General features: G+C 40.3%; 5 protein-coding genes across 5 annotated transcripts; 2 read left to right on the top strand and 3 right to left on the bottom strand.

Annotated features, from left to right (window-relative positions):
- Nucleotides 1-1,351: 1,351 nt before the first annotated feature.
- Nucleotides 1,352-2,221, bottom strand: LOC117488246 (histone H1-like). Its single transcript, XM_034137046.1, has one exon. The coding sequence runs from the start codon at nucleotides 2,181-2,183 to the stop codon at nucleotides 1,539-1,541; it is 645 nt and encodes a 214-aa protein (XP_033992937.1). The 5' UTR covers nucleotides 2,184-2,221; the 3' UTR covers nucleotides 1,352-1,538.
- A 4,420-nt stretch (nucleotides 2,222-6,641) lies between these two features.
- Nucleotides 6,642-8,142, top strand: LOC117488231 (histone H1-like). Its single transcript, XM_034137030.1, has one exon. The coding sequence runs from the start codon at nucleotides 6,793-6,795 to the stop codon at nucleotides 7,462-7,464; it is 672 nt and encodes a 223-aa protein (XP_033992921.1). The 5' UTR covers nucleotides 6,642-6,792; the 3' UTR covers nucleotides 7,465-8,142.
- Nucleotides 8,143-9,378: 1,236 nt separating this feature from the next.
- LOC117488247 (histone H3) lies at nucleotides 9,379-10,279 on the bottom strand. The gene has a single exon (XM_034137047.1). It carries the CDS (start codon nucleotides 10,265-10,267, stop codon nucleotides 9,857-9,859), a length of 411 nt encoding a protein of 136 aa, XP_033992938.1. The 5' UTR covers nucleotides 10,268-10,279; the 3' UTR covers nucleotides 9,379-9,856.
- Nucleotides 10,280-11,592: 1,313 nt separating this feature from the next.
- On the bottom strand, nucleotides 11,593-11,959 carry LOC117488245 (histone H4). Its single transcript, XM_034137044.1, has one exon. The coding sequence runs from the start codon at nucleotides 11,948-11,950 to the stop codon at nucleotides 11,639-11,641; it is 312 nt and encodes a 103-aa protein (XP_033992935.1). The 5' UTR covers nucleotides 11,951-11,959; the 3' UTR covers nucleotides 11,593-11,638.
- A 2,231-nt stretch (nucleotides 11,960-14,190) lies between these two features.
- On the top strand, nucleotides 14,191-14,673 carry LOC117488239 (histone H2A). Its single transcript, XM_034137037.1, has one exon. It carries the CDS (start codon nucleotides 14,208-14,210, stop codon nucleotides 14,589-14,591), a length of 384 nt encoding a protein of 127 aa, XP_033992928.1. The 5' UTR covers nucleotides 14,191-14,207; the 3' UTR covers nucleotides 14,592-14,673.
- Nucleotides 14,674-25,415: the final 10,742 nt, after the last annotated feature.

Consider the following 25,415-nt stretch of genomic DNA (forward strand, 5'->3'; position numbering starts at 1 on the left):
GTTGCTACCCCCTGACTCGAAGTTCAGCGCACCAACCCCTGAGCCACAGCCTCCCATCTTGAAAATAATTAAGGATTTTTAATATGGTAGCTATATTACATAGACCTATCATTTAATGGAAGTACCATCACTTCTCAATAACTCAATGATAACTGAGAAAACTAATTGATATCTGTCGATCAGTGAATCCTTTTGGGACGGGGTTCACGGAATATGACTCAAAATGTAAAACACGTATTGACAGAATGTATGTTGCTCATCACTTCTCAATAAGTCATTATTCTACGGTCTTCAATAACTACTCTGATCATCTTTTAGTTAAATCATCTCTATCCTCTGGGGACCTTCCAGAGGCTTCTGGAAACTTAACAAGCAGTGTTTAAAAGATACACATTTATGAACCAAGCTAAATCTGAAGATAAAAGAAACAATAGCTTTTATAAATAGACTGGAATGGACTTCCAAATAAAACTATTTTAAATATTGTGGATATATTACATATATAAAGACCTATCATTTAATGACTGTACCAACGTTTTAAAATGTAAAGTCAGCAGCTGTCAGAGAGCCTGAGCGATGTGATGAGCTGTTACGTGAAAACTAAAAAATGCCCTATGATTAACTGTGAGGAGGATGAGACCCTGCAGCACCTCCTCATGGAGGCTACAGAGCGCAGGAGGTCTGGTCGGTCCTGCCAGTTCTCGGTCTAGATTTCAATATTAACTACAGATCAATTATGTATTATATATTCAAGGAAAAGATGGACATAAAAAAAAAAACGTTTCCAACTTGTCATCTGCATCACATGTATGCAGATCTGGAAGACCAGATGCACCATGGTAATAAACCAAACAATAATTAACAGTAGTACCATAATAAAACGTCTGAGATTGAACAAAGGCTGATCAGACAATACACTCTCTGGACTCTAAAATACTACGTTCTTTTGGATTTATGTTATTCATTTATCTATTATGTGTATTTGTAATGTAGTCTTTGTTTATGTCAATTATGTTTTGTTCAAATCATTTTAAATAAAGTATTCAAAAAAAAGCAACGGAGGTGCTTTCAAGTGAAGACATTGGGATTTAAAGAAGAGTGCATGTGTGGATAATATCTTGTATAATAGAGGAAAATAATTGACCATGTTTTGTAGTTAGTGATTTTGTGGAATGTATTACTTAGAATGATTGAAAACACCAGAACTTAAAGTGTTTGAGTTTATCAACCAATTTCATGGGAATGTTCCAAATTAAAATGTTTTATTTAAACACTTTTCTTTGTTGTTACATGTTGCTGCATAATGTGTGGCTACCTTAGATAATATTGGTGAGGTAAATAACATGTGGTATGAAGACCTTCAATAACACATGGGAGCAGTATATGTTGTTTCATGTAATTATGCATTTTTACACACACATTTTTTTTTCATAAAATCATATTAAAACAAAATTCAATATTTAAACAGGACAAGTGCTCTTTTGGTGTATGTGGGTGGCTCTTAAAAGAGCCTTTTGGAGATGAAGTAGATGATCAGTTTACTTCCTCGATGCTTTCCTGGCTGGTGCCTTCTTCACTGCTTTGGCAACTGGTTTAACCACCTTCTTCACAGCTTTCTTGGGGGTCGCTGCCTTCTTGGGGGTCGCTGCCTTCTTGGGGGGTGCTGCCTTCTTGGGTGCTGCCTTCTTTGCCACCACCTTCTTCGGGCTCTTTGTGATCTTCTTCACGGAGGTTTTCTTAGCAGCAGTAGCAGGCTTCTTCGCCTTCTTGGGTGTTACTGCCTTCTTGGCTGCTGGCTTCTTAGCGGCGGGTTTCTTCGCTGGTGCTGCTGCCGGCTTCTTGGCTTTGGCTGCGGGCTTCTTCGCTACCTTCTTGGGCTTCTCGGCGGCCTTGGCTGCCTTGAAGGAGCCGCTGGCTCCGGTTCCCTTGACCTGCACCAGGGCTCCATTCTCCACCAACTTCTTCACGGCGCGTTTCACCTGGTTGGCGTTGTCGATGCCTTTAACGGCCAGCTCCTTCTTCAGGGCGACATAGGAAATCCCTTTACGCTCCTTGGAGGCGGTGACGGCTTTCAGCACGAGATCAGCGGCGCTGGGGCCCGCCTTCTTCGGCTTGGTGGCTGTCTTCTTCGGGGCCTTGGCCGGAGCGGCGGCGGCGGCGGCGGCGGGAGCGGATTCTGCCATGTTGCTTTCAAAGTGGATTCTCTGGACTCGGTGAGACTGAGAGAGAAATCCCAGCAAAGAGCGGAACTTAAACACACCATGAGAACCGTAGAGACTCAATCGCAGCCTGTCTCACAGGAGCAGCAGGCATACTGTGCCACTTTGTGTTTTCTCTTCACGAACACATGTAATACAATCACATTTGGAGGAAACAATATAGTGTAAAATTCACCCTAAACGATAGCGAACGAGTTAATCTTCATGTAAAAGTTAAATGAACCTCAATATAGTGTTATTATATTAATGGGAAGCCTTTCTACCTCCCTCAAATGCTGCCGTGTGAGTCGTAAATCTGTGACTTTACTCTCCAATTTCCCTCTTAAATGATTTTAAATACTTTTAAATTCGACTTAAACTAGTTATGTACATAAATAAGATGTTTGGTTAAAGACCTAACCTAAAAAAAGTTTACGAATAGAAATATTTTAATGTTAAACAGAGGGTCGTTTTGTCTCTGCAAACACACTCAAAAGAGTCGTGGGATTGTACTCCGCGCCGATGGAGAGTCGGTATGTTTTCTTTTACAGTTCACTAATGTAAGATAATTGAAAGCTGTATATCACTAATAAAAGTGAATACACTCAAAATAAAAATAAAATTTATAATTCTTTCTTCACTTTGATAACATATATTGTTTTCTTCTTCAGAAAACTGAGTTACCTGCCCTTTACATGCTGGAGTGATTTACAGTATGCCAGTACATTTCTTTTTCCGATAAAACGTAAATTATATAAAGTGTATTCCTCTATAATACAACATGTATTCATACATTTTGCGTCTTATAATTGTGTCTGTCTAACACACCAGTAACACATTTAAAAAAAATCAAACAATTGGAGAATTTAAATCTGGGGCTATTTTTGAGAAACTTGATTACTTTAAAGTTGTCTTTTACACTAATTAATTACTATTAAAATGAAATCCTTAAATCTGCTCCAAGACACATTTAATAAACGTTAGAAGATTTGAGACTTTCAATTCAAATTCAAAGGTGTTATTGTCATATGCACAAAAGCTACAGTGTAGAAATGGCAATGCAATTCTTATGACCCGAGCTCCTCCAACGATGCAACATATATAATAAAATATTAAAGTACAAATACAAAAATAGTGCAAGAAGTATATATACGGTACCAGTTAAAAGATTGGACACACCTTCTCATCCTATGGTTTTTATTTATTTAAAAAAAAAATTACTTTGTAGATTAATACTGAAGACATCAAAACAATGAAAGAACACATATGGAATGATCTAGTTAACAAAAAAGTGTTAAAAAATATTATTATTATTATTATATTTTAGATTCTTCAGAGTAGCCCCCTTTTGCCTTGATGACAGCTTTGCACACTCTTGGCTTCTCTCAGTCAGCTTCATGAGGTCGTCACCTGGAATGGTTTTCAATGAACACGTGTGCCTTGTCAAGAGTCCATTTGGGCATACTCTTAAATGAAAGCAATATCTTCTGACTGTTTATCACATATATTCTCAGGGTCACAATGAATGATCAGCAGTTTCACCACAATACATTGTTTTTATTCAGAAATGTTAACAAAATAACATTAGAAATAAGAGAAATTGCAGGAAAATATGTTTCTATATTTAGTCGACACATTACCTGAACATATTTTAAACTTCATTTATGTATATTTTAGTTTTTTGCTAATAATTAAAAGTGCCTTTTAAATACTTCTTACATAAATCTTGTGAGGCACCAACTTGAACGAGCTTAATGCCTGAGTCCAAATAAATATCACTACAATAAACAATATTTAAATGTGACATTCTGTTTTTGTCCATCTTATTCTATTTACATCTATATCAACTGCTGCATCTACTTGGTCACTTACAACATTCTCTGCATTATTTTGCTTATTGTATTACTGTATGAATTATTATTCTTATTTATGTATACAGTTTACTTCATCTGCATTACTTGCGCATTGGTCTAGCATAAAAAAACACTATTTATTCTAATCGATTCTACTGTTTTGTTTTGCACTATTTTTATTTTATTTGTATATATTTTTTTATCAGTCTTATTGTTGTTTGTCCTATATAAATATGTTTCAATGTTGGAGGAGCCTGGGACTTAAGATTGTCATTGCCATGTCTAAACTGTAGTTACTGTGCATATGACAATAAAGCCTTTGAATGTTGAATCTACCGCCCCCACTGGTCCTTTTCCATACATGATTTACTCTGCTCTTTACAGCTATTTGCACTTATAGTTAAATGGTAACTGTATTTTGATGTCTAAGTTGTACCTGGTGCAATGAAACTAACTCATTGTAGTTTACAATTACATGTTATGAAGCATCTAAAAGACAAGATCTCATATATTCCTTATATATTTGATGTGATCTGTGGCATGATCTGATGAATTCCTTGTCCCTTTTAGTTTTTTTTTAGTTGGTTTATATCTACTTATCTAAGTTCAGAGATTGCTCTCTTTAAAATCAATTGTGCTTTTTTTCCCAGTGCTCCCAATTTGGGAATACATTTTAGATGCAGGTCTTCTCCTATTACAGTACATATGTAGTATGGATATGTACAAGAACAATTGCAACTGGAAGGTTACATTGTCAACGGCAGTGGCTCAGTCAGTAGGGGCTTGGACTGGGAGCCGTAGGGTCGCTGGTTCAAGTCCCCGACCAGACCTAAATATGGAGTGTGGACTTCTACTTGGAGAGGTCCCAGTTCACCTCCTGCCCTGCCGTGGTGCCCTTGAGCAAGGCACCAGACACCCCCCTTCCCCCCCACTCCCATTGCTCCCCGGGCGTTGTACAATAGCTGCCCACTGCTCCTAGTACTAGACTCCTTGTACTAGGATGGGTTAAAAGCAGAGGCCAAATTTCACTGTGTGTGCTGTGTGCTCTGCATGTGTGACCATTAAAGAGGGTTTCATCCCTCCCTATTCTTCTATTCTTCTATTCTTCTATTGAAAAATTATTGAGGGACAGAAAATCCCCCAAAAAGTATGCTACACAATAAAACCAGATGCAGTACAACATCCTGGTATTCTTTGCATTCTGCATTTAAAACACCATGTCATATTCTGCCATAATAAATAGTATGGTAGTACTGATGCACTTCTTTATCAAGTATTTAATCTCCCCTTTAAGGTTAAATGTTGTTCTCTTTTTGAGTTGCTATAAAAAGAGCACTTCTATTTCAGTTTTTTTTTTGTCTTCATTTGATTATTTTTACCCGTTAATTGTTCAGTAAGAAGAGGAAAAACATACAAAAATGTTATTTGAAAAAACTTTAATGACCAAAATTAAATAAAAACATTGACATAAAAGTTCACTATGGTCTATTTACATGTATTAGGTGTCTTTCCTTTATTTTGTGTCACACAAAATAATACCACATAAAAAAACCCTGATTTATCCTGTGGACATTTGAGTGTTTAATTTACTATTTTTTAAAGTTAAAATATCCTATATTTATTCCTGTCATTTAATAAATGTAAAACCCCTTCCCTTGTGATGGAGCTAACATTATGAGTCATGTTATTTTTCAAAAATGTTGGTAAAAAACGACTTGTTAAACAGGATAAGTGGCATACACCTTTTATGTTTGTATTCAATTTAGTTTGCAAAAATATAAAGAATATTTAAGCGATTTTATTGCATGACATTTCGATGATTCTTTGCAATTCTAATAATCAATTTGCGGTAAACTAAGATTGAACAGATATCTAGTGTTATTAATATTAATAATACAATGTAATAGATTATTCCAAGCCTTTGTGCAGGTGTTTGGTTCGGATTCCTTCACTTAAGTTATTTGTTTCTCTGATTTTCTACAATTAACAAAGTTATTAATAAAGTTATAATACTTTTCTGATGCAACCAGAGGGAGTTTGTGTCTGTATGAGAGCCTTTGTGTCCTTCATCTCTCTAACACGTTTAAGAATGTGATAATATATCATAATACTCATACTATATCAATATAGTTGTATTGTGATATACATGAGAAAAGCTGTGCTAAATTAAGGTCTCTCACTGTTGAGTAACAAAGACTGTATTTAGAACACAGCCAGGGCCTGTCCTGATGTGAGTGTGTTTGCAGACAGCAGAATTACCTCTGTTTAACAAAAAGGTGTTGACAAATTTGGACTTTTTACACATTGAGTCTTTAATCCAACATGTAATTTCACCATGTTACTAGTTTTAGTGGGATTATAATGTATTTTACATTCTTTAAGAGAGAGATTACAGAGAAAAGTCGCAGATCTGTACCACTCACGGCAGTAGTTTTAGGAGGTTTAATGCCTTCCCAATGAAAACACAACAATATTTAATGCTTTATTTCGCTTTTATATGAAGATAAAGTCATTCTCTATCAATTCGATTAACCTTTGAAATTTAACTCGTTCTCTAAATGTGTATTTTTTACAGTTTTAGCTGAAGAGAAAACACAAAGTGGCACAGTTTTTCTGCAGCTCCTGTGTGAGACACTGAGTTGAGTCTCTACGGTTCTCATGGTGTGTTTAAGTTCCTCTCTTCGCTGGGATTTCTCTATCCGTCTCATCAGACTAGCACCGAGAATCCTCCTGACAGCATCATGGCAACAGAAGAAGCTCCCACTGAAGTCGCCGTCGCCGCCGCCCCGGCAAAGGCACCGGCAAAGGCACCAGCAAAGGCACCAGCCAAGTCCCCGAAGAAGAAGGCAGCCAAGCCGGCCAAGAAGGTAGGTCCCGGAGCCGGAGAGCTCATCTTGAAGGCGGTCACCGCCTCCAAGGACCGTAAAGGGATCTCTTTCATCGCTCTGAAGAAGGCGCTGGCCGCTCAGGGCTACGAAAACACCGCTCACATTAAACGCGCCGTGAAGAGGTTACTCGAGAATGGAGCCCTGGTGCAGGTCAAGGGAACCGGTGCCAGCGGCTCCTTCAAGGCAGCCAAGGCCGCCGAGAAGCCCAAGAAGGTAGCGAAGAAGCCCGCAGCCAAAGCCAAGAAGCCGGCAGCAGCAGCAGCGAAGAAACCCGCCGCTAAGAAGCCAGCCGCCAAGAAGGCAGTGACACCCAAGAAGGCGAAGAAGCCTGCTACTGCTGCTAAGAAAACCCCCGTGAAGAAGATCACAAAGAGCCCGAAGAAGGTGGCGGCCAAGAAGGCAGCACCCAAGAAGGCAGCGACCCCCAAGAAGGCAGCAACCCCCAAGAAAGCTGTGAAGAAGGTGGTTAAACCAGCTGCCAAACCAGTGAAGAAGGCACCAGCCAGGAAAGCATCGAGGAAGTAAACGGATGATCTACTTCATCTCCAAAAGGCTCTTTTAAGAGCCACCCACATACACCAAAAGAGCACTTTTCCTGTTTTAATATTATAATTTTACACTAATATACATACTTACATACTACATGTGTAACACTAGAGCACATTGTGTTTATCTAGTTTATTAGAACTGAATTAACTACTATAAATATGACTTGTTACCTGGAATGCCACATCATTCAGATTGTACTCTTTCCTTTTACAATACATGTTATTAGGTTGCTATATTGGCTACTACTACTTCACCTACTCCTTTGAAAGCCACCTAAACATACCAAAAGACAACTTTCCCCATATACTTAATAGTGTACGAATGCAACTCAAGATTCTAAAATATTATCCCTTACATGCATTGTTTAAAAGTACATAATAACATATTGTATTATATTGTGTCTGTACTACTTATTGATTTACGGAGCTCCTTCTCCAACAGACTGCTCCAGCTCCCCTGTCACAAGGACATAAGAACAGCAGTAACCCGTTACAGAAGGCTCCCTCTCAGCTAACTCGCACATCTGTACTTTATATACTATCCTATGCATATATGTCAACTATATGTAAACATTTTAATCCATCCACTACATTCAAATTTTTGAATCATTTGTCATTATGTATTTTCTACGGTAGATATATTTATATTTGCTTAATTATTTCTATACTTTATTCCAACTCTTTGATTGTTTGATGCCTGAACACACTGATGCTGCTGTAACACAATAAGTCCATACTTTATTGCCATGATATGTTATCACAATTCAAATTCAACTTCAATCCATCTAAAAAAAATAATGATAAGGTTACTGAAACAATATCATATAACACCCACAAGTATATGATATATAGAGAGTAAAATAAACAAATGTACTTTGTAGAATAAGAATCATATTATAGTATAGCACGTTACTTTTGTGTACTTTTTATAATTAAAGTATAATACCATTTTATTATAATACATGTGGTACTCTGGATCGAAATTCATTCAATTCTTCATATAATTGTGACTTCATATTGTTACAAATGAATGCAAATTACATTTCCGAGTTCAGATTAGCTTCTGGTTTTGATTGTACGCCGTGTCTGAGGGCACCAAGGCCGTGACCAAGTACACCAGCTCCAAGTAACCTGCTGCTGCTGCCGCTGCTGAGAGAACCCAACGGCTCTTTTAAGAGCCACCCACTTCATCGACTGCTGCTATCCTTAGAGCTAATCCCATGTCTAATGTGCACTCAACCGTCATGTTTAGATGCTCCTATTCTCGGCGACAAAAACAACCCTTGATTGGTATTGAATTAATATATATTATAGTAATATATTGAACACAACACAAATTTTTGGATTAGTCCTGTCTTCAATAATAGTCTAATGAACCATTAACCGGAATTAAACTGCTTAAGCTGTTAGGAGCAAATATATATGAACATTATATTTATATGTTTGTTATAAGATCTACAAATGTAAAGTAATATAGGAGACAATACAACAAAAGAAAACCGACACAATGATTAGTAACAGTACATGTAAACCATGTACACAATTTGTATGTATTTAAGTTAAGATTTTAAAATACATTTTGTAGTTTCCTTTCATTTCAAATGTTTGAAGTAAGCTTGGGGGACCCGATTCAGAGAATCAACAAACTGAGATACTGAACAGTAGAGGGTGGCATGTGTGAATAACTATTTCGTAAGTACATACTAGTGCCATCAAAGTAGATTATTATATATATATATATATATATATATATATATATATATATTTTGACTTATTTATATGTACAGCATTTGCTTCACAAATAAAGTTGTGTTGTTTATAAAAAAAATTAAAATATTCCTCATTTAACTTCATAAGATATTACACAGAAAATATGCCAACGTTTAATGTATATATATTTAATAGAAGAGCTGCAATCAATGATTAAAAGTATAAGTAAACCCAAATCTCCATCAGCATGAAATGAAACTCATGTATAAACACTTTAATAGAACATTATAATGTTTAACAGGTTCTCTAGAAAGTGAGTGAATCATGCTTTACAATATGATTACCCCCATGTAATGTACTGGCATGAAACCACCGTCATCATTATTGATGTTCATATACCTCAGGATGAATAACAACTGTATATAATATGTTTACAGACAGACAGCATACAGGTCAGATGGAAATCAGTAGTTGTTTGCGTGTGCTATATTTTAACAAAATGAGACTCCGCAATCTGATGTATACACAGTAACGGTAATGTTCAAACAATTACCATTACATATATAAATAGGTATATTTCAGGACTTGTTGCTCTTAGTGTGTGTGTGTGTGGCTCTTAAAAGAGCCGTTGTGTTTCAGTGTTCTGGTCTCAGGTCAGTTTAAGCCCTCTCTCCGCGGATACGGCGGGCCAGCTGGATGTCCTTGGGCATGATGGTGACCCTCTTGGCGTGGATGGCGCACAGGTTGGTGTCCTCGAACAGGCCGACCAGGTAGGCCTCGCTGGACTCCTGCAGAGCCATGACTGCGGAGCTCTGGAAGCGCAGGTCGGTCTTGAAGTCCTGAGCGATCTCCCTCACCAGGCGCTGGAAGGGCAGCTTGCGGATCAGCAGCTCGGTGGACTTCTGGTAGCGGCGGATCTCCCTCAGAGCCACGGTACCGGGCCTGTAACGGTGAGGCTTCTTCACACCGCCGGTGGCCGGGGCGCTCTTACGGGCAGCCTTGGTGGCCAGCTGCTTCCTGGGAGCCTTTCCTCCGGTGGATTTACGGGCGGTCTGCTTGGTTCTGGCCATGGCTAGCGAGAGTCTGCTTGTCTGTTGGAAAAGTAGTGATGCCGTTGACTTGTCTGTGTGTTTTATATAGCAAGAGCAGGCGCGGCAACGACGCTGATTGGTCAAATGTATACACGTGACACTTCAGCTCAACTATTGGTTGGTAGAGATTGGAAAATTCAAATTTCGCGCTCATTTGGTAAACTGTTCTTATTATACATCCATGTGTGTGACATACAGCTTTTTTAACACTTTGTCTATGATACAAAAGTCCAGCAAAGATGAATGATGCAAAAATTATTCTATACATTCATAAACTCTGAATTCTGCATATTGTAATTCATACATATTTTGATGTAAATATTGCTATATTTCTAATGTTATTATAGCATTTAACAGTGTTTTAATATTATGTATGCGAATAAAACACCAAGACAAATTCTAAGTATGTGTTACTTGGCAACAAACCCGTTTATGGTTATGATTTCTGATTCTCTAATAACAAAATAATGTCTTTATATGAAGAAAATAAAGTATATGTTATAGAAAATAAAGTATATGTTATTTGAGTTTCCTACTATGGAGTTAGCTATTTATAAGCAAAGCGATGACCTGAATCGAATACACTTTCAGTCACAGCTGGTGTGAAATTTGAGTATTAATTTGATAACTTTTTTTGGCACTGAAAGACTACGAAATTACTTTAATGCATCTTGGAAATAAACATCAATGCAATACATGAACATCTTACATGGTCCTGATATTCACTGGTGACTGGCTTGCATCATTCACAATGGAAATATAGCATGGTGTAAATGCGTGGCTCAGGTATACAGAGAATTGTACTGAATGCTACTTGGGTGAAGTAGAATTCAGCAACATTAATACAGAAGACTTATTGAATAGAGGAAACTACGTGACATCCAGCAAAAGGGGTATATGGTGATATTAACTCAAATTGGATCAATATCAGTGTGTTCACTATATGTATGACAGTGGGACAGATGAGATTGGATTTTTTTTTTCCCCGAGAAAAATCTAAATAAATCTAAATCTTCAAATGTTAACATTTCTCTATCAGGGCTAAATGTGAATGCACATTAACGTTACACTGTTTGCACTTGTTGTGCTGTTTAATTCGTGTTTTTAAGTTAGCTCTCATTTAAGGACCACTTCACCGAAATTGGCACATTTTTTCAAATATTGTATGGGGGAATTATTTTACCTTAAGTAATAAAATAAGGTTTAATTCAAAGTAGGACGTTTCAAGTTTGTGATGTGATAATACAAATTAATCAGATACTTATTACTTAGTTATCACAAGGACAGAGGCTCTTAAAGTAAAGTGGGTGGCTCTTAAAAGAGCCTTTGTGTGTTTCAGTCAGCATGAGTTTATCCCCCGAAGCCGTACAGGGTGCGGCCCTGCCTCTTCAGAGCGTACACCACATCCATGGCTGTCACGGTCTTCCTCTTGGCGTGCTCGGTGTAGGTGACGGCATCACGGATCACGTTCTCAAGGAACACCTTCAGCACACCGCGGGTCTCCTCGTAGATCAGACCGGAGATACGCTTCACTCCGCCACGGCGAGCCAGACGGCGGATGGCGGGCTTGGTGATGCCCTGGATGTTATCACGGAGCACTTTACGGTGGCGCTTAGCGCCTCCTTTGCCGAGTCCCTTTCCGCCCTTGCCTCTTCCAGACATAATTTCAAGGTTGTGTTAAAACTGTGAATGAACTTACCTCAGAGATCGTGGCTATTTAAAGTCTACATGCGGACGTGGTTGAAGCCACATGCCCTCATTTTAGCCCGCCATTATTTCCTCATCTGAAGCCAGAGTTGTTAAGCCTAAGCATTTCCGGTTATGGTCCTTTTTTTAATCAAAATAAAAGCACACATTTTTCACTGGTTCACAGAATTGCGTTTTTATTTTGTTACTTTCATCACATTTTTCGACATGTGGTATATTATTTTTTCACATTTTGGAATTATTATACTATTACATTTGCGGACATATAATTCTACTTTTCAACTTACTTCTTTATTTTATTTTATTTTATTTTTCAAATCATTATATTTTTCGACATACTTTACTATGACGATTATGTTTTTTCAAATAATTTCGAAATACTATGTCTATTTTGTAATAAATTCGACATACTATAATCTTAAAAAGCATCGATTATCTTATGAGCATTCCATAAAATAACGTTTCTGATTACTTTTAACTCAATTGAAACTTACCGTAAATGTTACATTTTTTCAATGTCTATTTTATAACCATGGTTATGTGCCATAGTACTACGTTCTCCCATGCTTTTGCAGACCACGTATAAGACTTATCAGTCTGTGCTTTTAAATTTGGGTTTTATATTTTCTTGTGGTTTATATTGTTTTTACATCATGTGTGAGATTTGTTCAGTCTGTGGCTATAAGTATGGTTTTCTTGTCTCGTGTTTTTACATTAGTTTTTTGTCCTAATGGTTTTGTCTAAATGTATTTATGTTGCTTTTCATATATTTATTGATTTACATCATTTGGATAGGATAGTATGTTTGTGTGTCTCTCTCCAGTGGCGGTTCTAGACCAATTTGACTGGGGGGGGGGGGGGGCAGTTATTTTCAGAGAGGGGCACAGGACGAAATGCAGGACGAAAAAGAGGGGGGCGGCCCTGTAGGGAGATCATTTGGGCTTGGTCATTTTAAAAGTAGCTCCCAAGCTGAAAAAGTGTGGGCACCCCAGCTCTAAAGGGTTCGACTAGAATGATAAATAACGTTAGTCTGCAGTGCAATCTTTTGCCTTGTGGCACAGGTAATTGAATCTCCAGCACCTGACTGTGGAGCTTTGTTTGACCTGATGGTCAGCAGTGTTGCAGATAAAGCATGATATGGACTGACCTGGATAGATTATTCTCCCATTGTAAGGACCGAGAGATTTCGAGTTTTGGGAAATGTTGGATCTGACCATTACTGTTTTTGTACATTTTGATTTTATACTTTCTTACCCCATAACAGATCTTATCAGAATTTACCAATGACCCTAGTTATGTCAGTTTGACTCAAAATGTCCAGTGTTTCCATTTATGATCTGGGGACTTAAGAAGAGATATAAATGGAGGATAAACCCTCTTTATTTTGTCACAGATGTACATCTGTGACAAAATAAAGAGGGTTTATCCTATGTACTGTACATGCACACAGTATAGCACACACAGCCAAATGTGACCTCTTCATTTAACCCATCCTAGTACTAGGAGCAGTTGTCAGCTATTGTATACAGCGCCTGGGGAGCGATGGTGAAAAAATATATATCTATAGGTAAAACATATCTGCGGTAATGTGGTGACTACTTGATATATACATGATTACATGACAATAACGATTGGTTTAGTCTTCATCTTCACTTTTAAAGTTTCAAGGCTTTATTGTCATGTGCTCAGCAGCTGCAGTGTAGAGAGATGAAAAACTGAAGTCCCAGGCTCCTCAAACAGAGCAACATGAATAGGACATAAAACAAATAGAATATTGCAAGAGAATGTTTTGAGATGTGCAAGTAAATACAAATAAAATAGAAATAGTGCAAGAAGAGTCTATTTACAAGTAAATGGAATATTATATATTAGATAAATAATTTGCATGATGCAAACAGATGAATGTTTATGGATGTTCTTTAAAAAGTGATGGTGTTTAATAGTCTTATGGCCTGTGGAATGCAACTGTCCCTGAGTCTGGTGGTTTTGCTGTAACAATATCACTTTTCCCTTTGTTGGACGTTATTTTGAAGTAGCAGTATTCAACGGAAATGGTGTAGTAAAACCAGGAAATTGACTCTCTTCTGATTGGTCGATCGAAGATACGCTCACTTGTAGCCAATCAGAGAGCGGCAAGGAAATATATAGACCCCGCTTTGGTGACGTTGCGAAATTCTTTTTTTTCGTAGCTCGATCAAGAAACTAACACGACATGTCAGGAAGAGGCAAGACCGGAGGAAAGGCCAGAGCGAAGGCCAAGACTCGCTCATCCCGGGCCGGGCTCCAGTTCCCCGTTGGCCGTGTTCACAGGCATCTGAGGAAGGGTAACTACGCCCAGCGTGTCGGTGCCGGAGCCCCGGTGTACCTGGCCGCTGTGCTGGAGTACCTGACCGCTGAGATCCTGGAGCTCGCTGGAAACGCCGCCCGGGACAACAAGAAGACCCGGATCATCCCCCGCCACCTGCAGCTCGCCGTCCGCAACGACGAGGAGCTGAACAAGCTGCTGGGAGGAGTGACCATCGCTCAGGGAGGCGTGCTGCCCAACATCCAGGCTGTGCTGCTGCCCAAGAAGACTGAGAAGGCCGCCAAGAAGTGAACACCCTGAACCCGCTTCTACCAACACCACAAAGGCTCTTTTAAGAGCCACCCACTCCCAACTAAAATAGATTACTCCTTTACTTACTGTTGTTAACCCTTTTATTGTGCAGCAGGCTGAATACGTTTCACTAGTGATGGGCAAATGAAGCATCGAACCACTTGGACAATTGTTTCGAAAATGGGTTCATTTCTCGAAGCTAGTGACCTCCTGGTGAAGTGCAAGGTTGCAGTGGGTTTAACGTATCTTTGCCTTGAAACATATTTGATGCACACACACACACACACTAAGACTGAATATCATGTTCTATTTGCAATTTAAAGATTGATAATTGGGTTATTGAGAAGAGAGTGCTGGGAACATGTGGCATTGGTTGGGTGTGCTTGTGTAATAATGGAAGGGGGTGATAATGTGGGATGGGGAACACGCAAAGATCTTTATAGAGAACCGCAGTGACTCCTAAAACCCGGAAGTAAGCTGCGCATGGGTTCCTTCGACAAAAATGCAATACAATTTCTCCATAGGATTTTGGAAAATAGCTCGAAATAAGGTGTGTGGTTGAGACACATTTAAGAGACGGATCACGTTTTGTTCAGCCGGATAATCTCCACATGTCTACCCTACTTTTATAATTTTCGAATGATAAATCTAATCGATGGATTTAGGATCGATAGATTTATGATTCGAAAATTATAAGAGATGGGTAGACATTAGTGATGGAAATTCCGGCTCTTCTTGGTGAGCCGGATCATTTGGCTCAGCTCACCAAGAAGAGCCGGCTCTTTCGGCTCCCAAACGGCTCTTCAGTTTACCACATATTATACCTTTTATAATTCAATCAAATGTAGCCCTGTTTTGACTTAATGATTTATATGTGTACACATATCACTTAAATTATTCAATACATCCTTTGTACTGAAGTATTCAAAAGTAAAAATGACATGTTTAATATCAATGATTTGCTGTGGCCAATTGTTTTCATTGCATTTACAGACCCTTGTATCTCTCTGATACCACCCAATGAATGCACTGACTTGCTTGTAGAACCACGCTACACAAAGCAGATAGCAACACCTATAAAAACTTAAGCATAGACATTTTAAAAAAGGGGCTACTGTATCGACATTTTAAAATTATATTTAAAGAAAAGGCCCTGACAAAACAGCAGGGCTCTATTTCAGTATTAACTATAGAAAAAAGACAGCAACAGCTGACATCAAATCTTTGCTGAGCCCAAGGATAATCATAAATAAATAACATAGTGAAAATAAATATATTGCAATGCTCAGTACAGCAGCATCCAACAGTCTCTAATCCTTGGATATGACATGCCACTGCATGCATGCACGGAGCAGCTGTAGCGCGGAGATCATCATATCATTCTGTCTTGTATTACTTAACAAAAAATAACAAAAACAAAAAAACGGCTCGTTCGCGGGCGCGAGCCGGCTCCCGTCGTTCACTTAAAAGAGCCGGCTCTTTGAGCCGGCTCGTTCGCGACCGACACATCACTAGTAGACATGTGGAGATTATCCGACCACAGACTTTATTTCCAAAGCTATTTTCTAAAATCCTATGGAGAAATTGCATTGCATTTTTGTCGAAGGAACCGGAAGAAGTTTACTTCCGGGTTTTAGGTCACTGCGGTTCTCTATAGAGGTAGCCTATATTATTCTTTTTATTTTGTATTTTTCTAAAGGCATTTCTTTGTCCGGAGAGGGTCTTTTATCAGTTATAGTATTAAAGTTGAAAAGCCGGCAATGATTAAAAGTTCATCCATCCCAGGATTTGAACCAGTTGCGCGGAGGATGTCGCCGCACGCGGGCTGCCGGCTCTATCCACTGGGCTATCTATTCTTTAAACTGTTGAACTTTTTTTGTAATATTCATAATTGTCTTTTTGTTCACAACTTCTCCACATTTTGAAGTGTTTCCCGAACCAGAACGACCTATCTTTCTTCCTGGCTTGCTCTATAATGATCCAATACAAATACCAACAACAACTCAAAAGCAACAACCCACACATTGCGCATTGTTTAGAGCGGTTATAAAGTGTTGAAGCGCTCAAATTCGCGAACCAGTCAAGTGATTCATTCAGGAAATGAAGCAGTTGCTGCTTCGGATGTCATATGTCACGTGATTTGAAGCAAGCTTCGAAGCACTGATTCTATAGAGAGGCGAAGTCCAGGGTTTGAAGCATGTATGGAAGCTTCAGTGTCAAACTGCCATCACTACTTTTCACCATATACTCTTAACAATGTAGAGAATCCCTGCCCTCCAGTTTGCCACAACACCATGACTGCATCCACTATCACATGATGTAATGTCTTACTGTGAGTAGATGTGAACACACTTTCAAAAAGCAACTCCTTATACATTAACCCCTTCATTTGTTACATACTCTTTAAAGGTGGGGTAGGTAATTTTGGAGAAACCAGCTTGAGTGCGGTAGAATTTGAAAATACACAACCGGAGAAAATCTGCCACTTCCTTACAGAGCCCCTCCTCCAACACACACGAACGTGCACATGACCAATGAGGGCACGAGATAAGTTTGTGCACAGATGGAAGGCTGACAGGCAGGTAGGCCATCCAGTTATTTTAGCCGGGCCGGCTCAGATGATTGGTCGTGCTTTTTACAGTACTACGGCTTCCACAGATGAGATGTTTTTATGTATTTTTTGTCAAAGCACTTCAGATATTCATTGCTATCGGGATGTTAAGAGCATTCCATGGAATATAACAACAAGTGTATCTCGAGCCGGTTTCTCAAACTTACCTACCCCACCTTTAAATCAGCCAAATAACTTATGTTTGATATATTTTACCATTGAAAATCACTGCCAGGTCCACAGTTTATCTAGATAATATTTAGATAAACTGTGGACTGCTCCTAGTGCTAGACTCCTGGTACTAGGATGGGTTAAATGCAGAGAACACATTTCACTGTGTGTGCCGTGTGCTCTGCATGTGTGATCATTAAAGAGGGTTTCACCCCTCCTAATTCTCTTCTATAAAGTAATTGTACATATTTTACTGGCATTAATGAATTGGGAATACATTCAATTTAAACAAAACAAAACAAATGCAGCAACTCTGCACACGTCTAGATGTTTCCTAATGTCTATCAGGCAAAGGCACTACATTCTCCAGTAAGGCAGTGATCCAGCATTAATGCCACGTTTGTTCAACCATCTGCATATTGCCCCACTTTACACACAACAAGTATGACATAATGTCTGCAGTTCATCGATCAACATATTCAAGTATCGTATTAGCAGTTATACTTGTATGCAGCAGCACATTCAAATGCAGAATAAGATATTTTAGTCCCAGCTTTTATTTGTATAGAACATTATTTTAAATGGTTTGAACAACACATCATTTACATATAATCATAATACATTTGATTTGTATAGCGCTTTCCTGGTGCTCAAAGCGCTTTACAAGCAAGTAAAGAAGAAAAATAACAACAAAAGTAAAAAGTGCTAAGCTATACCAAGACAACATTGAAAATACACAAAACACATAATACATAAATAACATAAATACAAAAGAACAAAGTACTTCAGAGTCCAGTGAGTCTCTGACTTGTTGCGGCGTCTTCGTCTTCTTAGTTTGGTTCGGATATGTTTTATGATGGTTTGATGTTATACCATCTTCTTCCACAGTGTCATACAGGTGATGCAAATGGTAAGTTGTAATAGTCCTTTTGGTTTTACGTCCATCTTTCCCTTGAATAAACAATACATGATTGAGTTATGGTTGACATTGAACTTTAGACCGAGGCCTTGCAGGACCGACCGAAGGATAGGTCTTAAACAGTGGCGGCGCCAGGGTATGGCTGGGGTAGGCTACAGCCATACCAAGAAATGGCTTAGCCCCACCTTAGCCCTACCATGAAAAATAATGTTAAAGTGGACCTATCATGCTATATTTAAATGATATATTGTAGGGCCATACCTATATAAGGTATATTTATACGTTTCTGTTTTCAAAATACCAAACAGATCATGATTTTAAGCCATGCCTCATTTCGCTCTATGTGCTGTTCTCCAGCCCTGTTTTTGCAGGGGGCTGATTCTGTGAGCTGCAGCTGACCACGCCCCCCTGCAGGAGAGGGGAGACGTGCTCTGATCAGCTGCTGGGCTGTCAGAAGAGGGGGAGAAAAAGAGATCTCCGTCCTCCGTGTTTTATTATATAGAGTTGTTATTCATTTGTTTTATAGCTCAATAAATAACAAAGAAGACCTTTGACCGGCACTTTTCTAATTTTGTCCGGAAGATTTAAACTTTAACGGACATCTTGACCGGCGAAAGAAAACCTAACTGAAACTCTGCCGCACGGTCCCCTCGTTCCTTGGAAGAGGCGGAGAGGTGGGTGTTTGTCATCTGCTGGTGGACTAACCGGGAGAATTACAGTGCTTGCCTCGACGGGGAGGGATTGCATTGAATTAAAGCAGCGGGAGCAAACGCTTGCCTCGGGGAGGGAGAAAGAAAGCCACAGCGGAGAATAAACAGAAGGGTAACCATGGTAACTATGCGCGGGAAGTCTTCTTCGCTGCTTTTGTGGCAGACTACAGCGCCACTTACAGGTCTGGCATATGTACTACAGCATCTCCAGCGCTTTCGAGCGGCAATGGCCGGCCGTGGCCCAACCCCACATTCCCCTGATAGGTGGAGAGTTGGCCCAATAGCCGTAGCGCCACCGTCCTGACGTCAGTAAAGTGTTCAAATCTGGATCAGTTTTTATCAGATCCGTTGCAGCCCCTTTTTTAGAGATTTGGGTATGGAGGAAAATAGAGAGGATTGTGTTTTCTGACACTTGGTGAGTTCCCTGGAACACCGGGGACACATATTCATGTATAAAAGACGTACAAAAGTGCATTTTGCATGATAGGTCCCCTTTAAAGTAAGCAAATTAAATTAAATAATAAGAAAAATGCTAAATGTTGAGAACACGGATTGTGAAAATATACGGGTCGTGTCCGCAACACACAAACTGATCCTGCTGTAACAACAAGTGCACGTTACTGATGCAATATGGTTGAGACCATTCAGGCTGAAGAGGGGTGCAACAGGAATAGTCTAATTAGTGGGGGAGTTTTATACACTAAAGGTGTGGAAATTCTCTGGCGTTATAATATCAGCGCGGCCGCGGTCAGATCAAAATGCCTCCGAATGCAATTGAATAGACCTACAGCCAATCGGAGCAACGAAACGTTGGGTCTGCGCCATGCCTTACTGATCAATCGGAACCGCCATTCAGTATCCCCGTTTGATCTTCAAAGTGTACTATCATACGTCACGTTCACAGTGATCCCTTTTTATTTACTCCAATACAAATGTGCCGTTTTATTTCATACAGTTCCATTCTGATTGAGACAGGGAAATAATCTAAACCTCACGCGTGGCGTTTCACTGTCAAGGGGGGCGATATAGCGTGTATGTAATTACATTGCAAATACAGACTTGAGCCCCACCACAGTATGGGTTAGCCCTACCATACATTACCCAACAAAAATACTCTGGCGCCGCCACTGGTCTTAAAATGAAATATATCCACCATATTTAAAACCATTTCATTTTGAAGTCCATTCCAGTCTATTTGTAAAAGTTATTATTCTTTGTATTTCCTGATTTAGTTCTGTAAATAAATGTGTATCTTTTTTATTTCCAGTAGCCTCTATAGTGGAAGTGGCTCCAGAGGATAAAGATGATTTAACCAAAAGGTGATCTGAGTAGTTATTGAAGACTGTAATGACTTATTGAGAAGTGATGAGAAACATACATTCTGTCAATACGTGTTTTACCTTTTGAATCATATCTTGTGAACCCCGTCCCAAAAGGATTCACTGATCTACAGACATCAATGAGTTTAGCTTAGTTGCTCTTTAAAGTGTTCCTCCTGGACTTTGAAAACAGTGGCACTGCATGTGTCAATTTCTTCAGTTATCATGTTAAAATCCCCACATAATATTAATGTATATCCCACTGTTAAAAGTTCTCCAAGTATTCATAATAAGTGTGGCTTCTCTTGTGATTCAGGGGCAGTATATATATAATATACATTTATGAGACGATATTTTTCCACCATAAGCGATTATATCTCTTCTTCTAATAATAGTGATATCACTCTGTTTGAAGAAAATACCAACACCATCAGCTCTATTTTCTCCTACAGACACAATATACCTTTCCCCTTTGTAATAATAATAATAATAAATTCAATTTATAAAGCACCTTTCATTGCTAACAGCAATCCCAAGGTGCTACAGGAGGCATAATAAAAACAAACAAAATAAACAAAAGTCTTAATCAAAAGCTTTTTTTAAAAGAAAGGTTTTTAGGCCTTTCTTGAAGGCGTCAGTGGAGTCCTCAGGTGGTCAGTGGAGTCATCAGGTGGTCAGTGGAGTCATCAGGTGGTCTGTGGAGTCCTCAGGTGGTCTGGGGAGTCCTCAGGTGGTCTGTGGAGTCCTCAGGTGGTCTGGGGAGTCCTCAGGTGGTCTGTGGAGTCCTCAGGTGGTCTGAGGAGTCCTCAGGTGGTCTGGGGAGTCCTCAGGTGGTCTGGGAGGGAATTCCACAGGCGAGGAGCTGCTGCACAGAAAGCCCGATCCCCCATTGTGCGGAGTTTGGTCCTCGGGGGCGAAGCAGATGGTTGGTTGTGGAGCGGAGGTTGCGTGTGGAGGTTTGAGATGTGAGAAGTTCCTTCAGGTATGGAGGAGCGTTCCCGTGGATGCACTGATGGGTCAGTAGTGAGATCTTGTATTCGATCCTGAATGAGACAGGAAGCCAGTGGAGGGAATGAAGAACGGGTGTGATGTGGTTGTATTTTCTCACCCTCATCAGGATCCTAGCGGCACTGTTCTGTACATATTGGAGCTTCTGAAAGCTCCCGCTAGGAGTCCCGATGAGGAGAGCGTTGCAGTAATCGAGCCTTGATGAGACGAAGGCATGGACCAGTTGTTCTCCATCTGACAGGGAGAGTGTGGGACGGAGTTTTGCAATGTTCCTGAGGTGGTAGAAGGAGGTTTTGCACAGGTGTTTGATGTGGGTGTCAAACGTCAGATGTCTGTCAAATCTTACACCCAGGTTGGTAACTGCTGTGGAGAGGGGTATGTTTTGTCCAGAAAAGGTAATGTGGGTTATGGGGGATGACTGGACCTGGTTTGGTGTGCCAACTAAAATAGCTTCTGTTTTGGAGCTATTAAGTTGCAGGAAGTTTTCTCGCATCCAAGCCTTTATCTCCTCAATGCAGGTGTTAAGGGATGTTGATGGGAACGGTGACGATGATGGTGACAGTGAGGAAGCATGCGGGATAGGGTCTGTCTTTATATATAGCTGCGTGTCATCAGCGTAGCAATGGAATGATATTCCATGCTTGCTGATGACACGGCCAAGGGGCAGAGTGTACAGGGTGAACAGAGTGGGCCCAAGGACCGACCCTTGAGGGACACAACAGGTGACAGGGTGTGTCTGGGACCTCGCACCTCCCAAGGAGACGTACTCTGTTCTTCCAGACAGGTAGGACTGGAACCAGCTCAGGGCGGAGTCAGAGAGTCCGATGGTGTGTTTGAGGCGCTGAAGGAGGATGTTATGGTCGACAGTGTCGAATGCTGCAGTCAGATCCAGGAGGATGAGGAGAGATGGGGATCCAGTATCAGCCGCCATCAACAGGTCGTTTGTGACCCTGACCAGAGCTGTTTCAGTGCTGTGGGCGGAACGGAAACCGGACTGGAATTTTTCAAAGAGGCCGTTTAGCTGTAGATGGTCCTGAAGCTGGGCGGCAACTACTTTTTCCAGCACCTTGGCTAGAAATGGGAGGTTGGAGATGGGCTTGTAGTTGGCGAGGATGTCTGGGTCTAGGGTGGGTTTTTTGAGAAGGGGTCTGATGACGGCAGTTTTAAGAGCCGATGGAACATAACCAGCCTTGAGGGAGCTGTTGATGACGTAGGTGATTATGGGACTTATAGCCAGGGGCGGACTGGCCATTGGGCCGGTACTGAAGTGGGCCGCTCGGACGATCTCACTAGCACCCCCCCCCCCCCGTTTGATAATGTACCGAGGTGGGCCGGCGGTACCGAAGTGGGCCGGTCGTGAGTCCCGGGCTGATTTGTAGTCCCAGTCCGCCCCTGCTTATAGCCGAGATGTTCGATTTGACAAGGGCTGTGGGTAGAGGGTCTAGTGTGCAGGTGGAGGGTTTCATCTTGCAGGTGATGTCCTCAACCTCTTGCTGAGAGATCTCCGTGAAGCAGCAGAGCGGTTGGAAAGTCCCATGCTGTGGGTTAACAGTAGGGACAGACACAGCGCAGGGGGTGGAGAGAAGAGAGCGAATAGTGGCAACTTTTGTCCTGAAGAAAGTAACAAAGTTATTGCACTGCTCTTCTGTAGTGTCGATGTGTGAGGGAGTTTGTGGCTTGAGGAGATGATCAACAGTAGAGAAAAGCTGCTTGGAGTTTCCAGGATTTTTACTGATGATGTCGGAGTAGAATTGTGACCGTGCTTTTTTGAGTGACTTTGAGTAGGTTTTTTGATGTTCCTGATAGGCTAATCTGTGAACAGTGAGTCCAGATCGTGCGAGACGCCGCTCGAGTACACGCCCAGCTGCCTTCATGCTACGCAACTCTGAAGTGAACCAAGGGGCTGAGCGGGAGAAGCTGACTGTTCGTGATTTCAGTGGGGCGTGGAGATCCAGGACAGTACTCAGGGTTTTGTTGTAGTATTCCACTGATTCACTGACTGTAGTGAAATTTGCAGAGGGGGGGATTTGCTGCAGGTCCAAAGTCATGATGTCTGTGTCGATGTGTTTCAGGTTTCTGAAATAGATTTGACGTTTGGGTTTTGGGTTACCACATTTTAGACACATCATGTCTAAAGGTGTCTGAGGCCGGGTTCCCTTCCTGATATCGCCTTAGAAGCATTAGTGGTAGAGAAGGGGATCGCAGGGTGGAGATCCATGATGTCCCGGAGCCCTTATCGACCCAGTATGAGCCCCGTTTTGGCCACACATCTTCGGCACTCCGTCCGCTGCTTATCGTCTTGATGAAGGCGAGCACGAACCGGGCACGAGGCTTGAGGAGTGAGGCCCGCGTGCTCTGGACCCAGGAAAGACTCTCAGCGGGTCACGTGCAGGTCGTTACTAATTAAAAAATAGTTTTCGCAGGCTGGGCAAATCCGGACATAACCCTGGGACACTCGCCTTGATGCTTTTTGGAAGTCTCTCGATGTGAGTACTGAAGAAAAACTTGGATATATTCAACAAAAACAAAAAAAAGACTGATCTCACTCCAATTTATACCCGAGGTGAGACTTGCAGGGGGGCGTGGTCTTATTGCAGTACTGCGCAAGGGATTAACCCACTAGTGACAGCCTTAGAGGGCGGGGCCTATAGGTGCTGGTTGATCTAGAATTTATATTTAATTGCAATTAACATTGTATTAATATACTGTACATCTTATATTGTAATAGTATTGTGTTTCGAATTGATCACTTATTCGATGCTTTCCGTTTTTTCAGAAATGTAGAAGTGGTTTAAAAAATGTTATGTATTCAATGGAAACAAAAAACTGTAACAGCAGCCATTGGCACAATCACCCAAAATGTTCATCCTTTGGCGATAGATAGTGACTAAACAGACATTTAATACAAGTACAATCTTGTAGTTTGCCATTTAAAAAAAAGTACATTTTGAAGTGAAATAAAAAAACATCAAACTGAGTATCTATTGGGGAAAACGTGGAAGTAAATCCTTACATTTAATCTGATTCCCAATAACTGGCATCCAAATTAGCACAAACACTAATGCAACATAAAATTCATATTATATATACAAAATATTTGAATGAAAGCATTTAATACTTTCGTACTTTACATACTTCAGTACACCAATCTGTGTCAGTACCAGAGACTCTTACAGTAGAGACTCTAAATACTGATATACACCTTACTGAACATTAGAGGACTCTTTAAAGTAGTATAGTATAGTAAAGAATATAGTATATAGTATAATATAATATAGTATAGTATAGTAAAGAATATAGTATATAGCATAATATAATATAGTATAGTATAATATAGTATAGTTTATTAAGTTATAGTATAGTAAAGTATAGTAAAGTATAGTATAATATAGTATAGTAGAGTATAGTATTGTATAGTAAAGTATAGTATAGCATAGTAAAGTATTGTATAGTAAAGTATAGTATTGTATAGTAAAGTATAGTATAGTATAGTAAAGTATAGTATAGCATAGTAAAGTATTGTATAGTAAAGTATAGTATTGTATAGTAAAGTATAGTATAGTAAAGTATAGTATAGTATAGTATAGTAAAGTATAGTATAGTATTGTATAGTATAGTAAAGTATTGTATAGTATAGTAAAGTATAATATTGTATAGTATAGTAAAGTATTGTATAGTAAAGTCTCGTCTTGTCTCGTCTCGTCTCGTCCCGTCTCGTCTTGTCTCGTCCCGTCTCGTCTCGGCCTCGTCCGTCTTGTCTCGTCGTCGGCCTTAGTCAAGTCTGTCTCGTCTCGTCCCGTCCCGTCTTGTTGTCCGTCTCTCGCCTCGTCCCGTCTTGTCTCGTCCCGTCTCGTCTCGTCCCGTCTCGTCTCCTCGTCTCGTCTCGTCCTCGTCCCGTCTTGTCTTGTCCCGTCTCGTCTCGCCTCGTCCCGTCTTGTCTCGTCCCGTCTTGTCCCGTCTCGCTCGTCCCGTCTCGTCCCGTCTCGTCTCGTCTCGTCTCGTCCCGGATCTCGTCTCGTCTTGTCTCGTCTCGTCCCGTCTTGTCTCGTCTCGTCCCGTCTCCTCTTGTCTCGTCTCGTCCCGTCT

Source organism: Trematomus bernacchii, unplaced genomic scaffold (genome assembly GCF_902827165.1).
Source record: "Trematomus bernacchii unplaced genomic scaffold, fTreBer1.1, whole genome shotgun sequence".
Taxonomy (NCBI): Eukaryota; Metazoa; Chordata; class Actinopteri; order Perciformes; family Nototheniidae; genus Trematomus; species Trematomus bernacchii.